The sequence below is a fragment of the Lucilia cuprina genome, chromosome 4 (assembly GCF_022045245.1).
Source record: "Lucilia cuprina isolate Lc7/37 chromosome 4, ASM2204524v1, whole genome shotgun sequence".
Lineage (NCBI taxonomy): Eukaryota > Metazoa > Arthropoda > Insecta > Diptera > Calliphoridae > Lucilia > Lucilia cuprina.
The window spans coordinates 30,054,691-30,056,104 of record NC_060952.1 but is presented as its reverse complement, the minus strand read 5'-3'; the positions used below and the strand labels follow the sequence as shown (position 1 = coordinate 30,056,104).

General features: G+C 31.8%; 1 protein-coding gene across 1 annotated transcript; it reads left to right on the top strand.

Annotated features, from left to right (window-relative positions):
* Nucleotides 1-216: 216 nt before the first annotated feature.
* On the top strand, nucleotides 217-1,345 carry LOC124419808 (piggyBac transposable element-derived protein 3-like). Its single transcript, XM_046950499.1, has 2 exons — nucleotides 217-1,087; nucleotides 1,142-1,345. The coding sequence occupies exons 1-2, from the start codon at nucleotides 338-340 to the stop codon at nucleotides 1,343-1,345; spliced, it is 954 nt and encodes a 317-aa protein (XP_046806455.1). The 5' UTR covers nucleotides 217-337.
* The last annotated feature ends 69 nt before the right edge of the window (nucleotides 1,346-1,414 follow it).

Here is a 1,414-nt window from a genome sequence, read left to right as displayed (position 1 = left end):
CCCATAAAAAATAAAAACTATGATTTGCATGCACATGCGTGACTTCACATATGTGTAAACTTGACTGTTCGAAATTTCGAACGCTGGCGCCTATCCTATAGTTACTGACTGACGATGACATTTTTCTTACTTTATGTTATATTTTACAGGCATCAGCTGTGGAAAAGCAATTCTTTATTATATTTTTCTTTAATCACGTGGTTTTACATTCTATAATCAAACTTTTTAAGGAAAGGGTGAATATTTCATATATTATATAAAAGTTAATAGTGAATTTCGAGTTTTTTTGGTATTTGTTCGTTATTTTTTTATTGATTTGCATTTTGAATAGGTAAGTATGAGTACACGTACAAAGGTTTTGTCTATGAAGGAGTTGGATGAAATAATAGCCAATTGGAGTGATGATGACTGCGATATCAATTGTGTTAATATACTTCCGCCTGATCGAGTCGATGAATGTTCGGATGAAGAGACTATCAATGATGATGAAATAGCCTTAAACGTGGATCCAAATCCAATGAACGAAGTTGCCGGTTATGTTGAAATTGAAACTGAAAGAAATGAAATTGAAGACAGTGGCTATCCTGAATTTGAAGAAGGAACCCAACCTTCAACATCGAAGAAGCCTCGATTTGAATACAAGCCTCTCAGTTCTTTTGGAAAACCGAAACGGACAAAAAGAAATCAAAAGGAATTCCATTTTGACATTGCTCCAAATCCAGAACCATTGACTGGACTCAAAGAAAATATTTGCTCAAAATTGAGCAACCATTCTCCATTGCAATTGTTTCAATTATTTTACGATAACGAAGTCTTTGATCTTATTATTAAAGAAACAAATATTTATGCGGGACAAAATAATACCGACTTTCAATTGGATGAAGTGATGCTTAAACGGTTTATTGGTATTTTACTCTTATCAGGTTATCACACTCTGCCATCTGTTCCTGATTATTGGTCTTCAAAGCCATCATTGGGGATCCCAATGGTAAAACAGACCATGAGTCGATCAACTTTTTTGCATATAAAATCATTTATACATTTTGCCAACAATAATAATTTAGATAATTCTGATAAAATGGCTAAGGTATGTATATTAACAAATACTGAAAGTACTGAATTTATATTTGTATTTTCTCAGCTACGACCTTTATTCGATATTCTAAATCGAAAATTTCTTCAATTTGGTGTTTGGGATGAAAAGTTATCCATAGATGAACAAATGGTTCCATATTTTGGAAGACACAGTTGTAAAATGTTTATTAGAGGCAAACCAATTCGATTTGGTTATAAATTTTGGTGTCTGTGCTCTTCTTCAGGTAATACGTCTTTCATATTCTGGTGATAATTTTATTTTTATAAATATATTATTTTCTTTATTTACAGGTTATTTATATTCTTTTATACCATACTG

What these genes read in the sequence shown, in the direction of transcription:
- LOC124419808 (XM_046950499.1), top strand. Translation starts at nt 338, where the DNA reads ATGAGTACACGTACAAAGGTTTTGTCTATGAAGGAGTTGGATGAAATA. An exon ending in ATTCTGATAAAATGGCTAAG is followed by an intron (nt 1,088 to 1,141) that starts GTATGTATATTA and finishes GTATTTTCTCAG; the next exon opens with CTACGACCTTTATTCGATAT.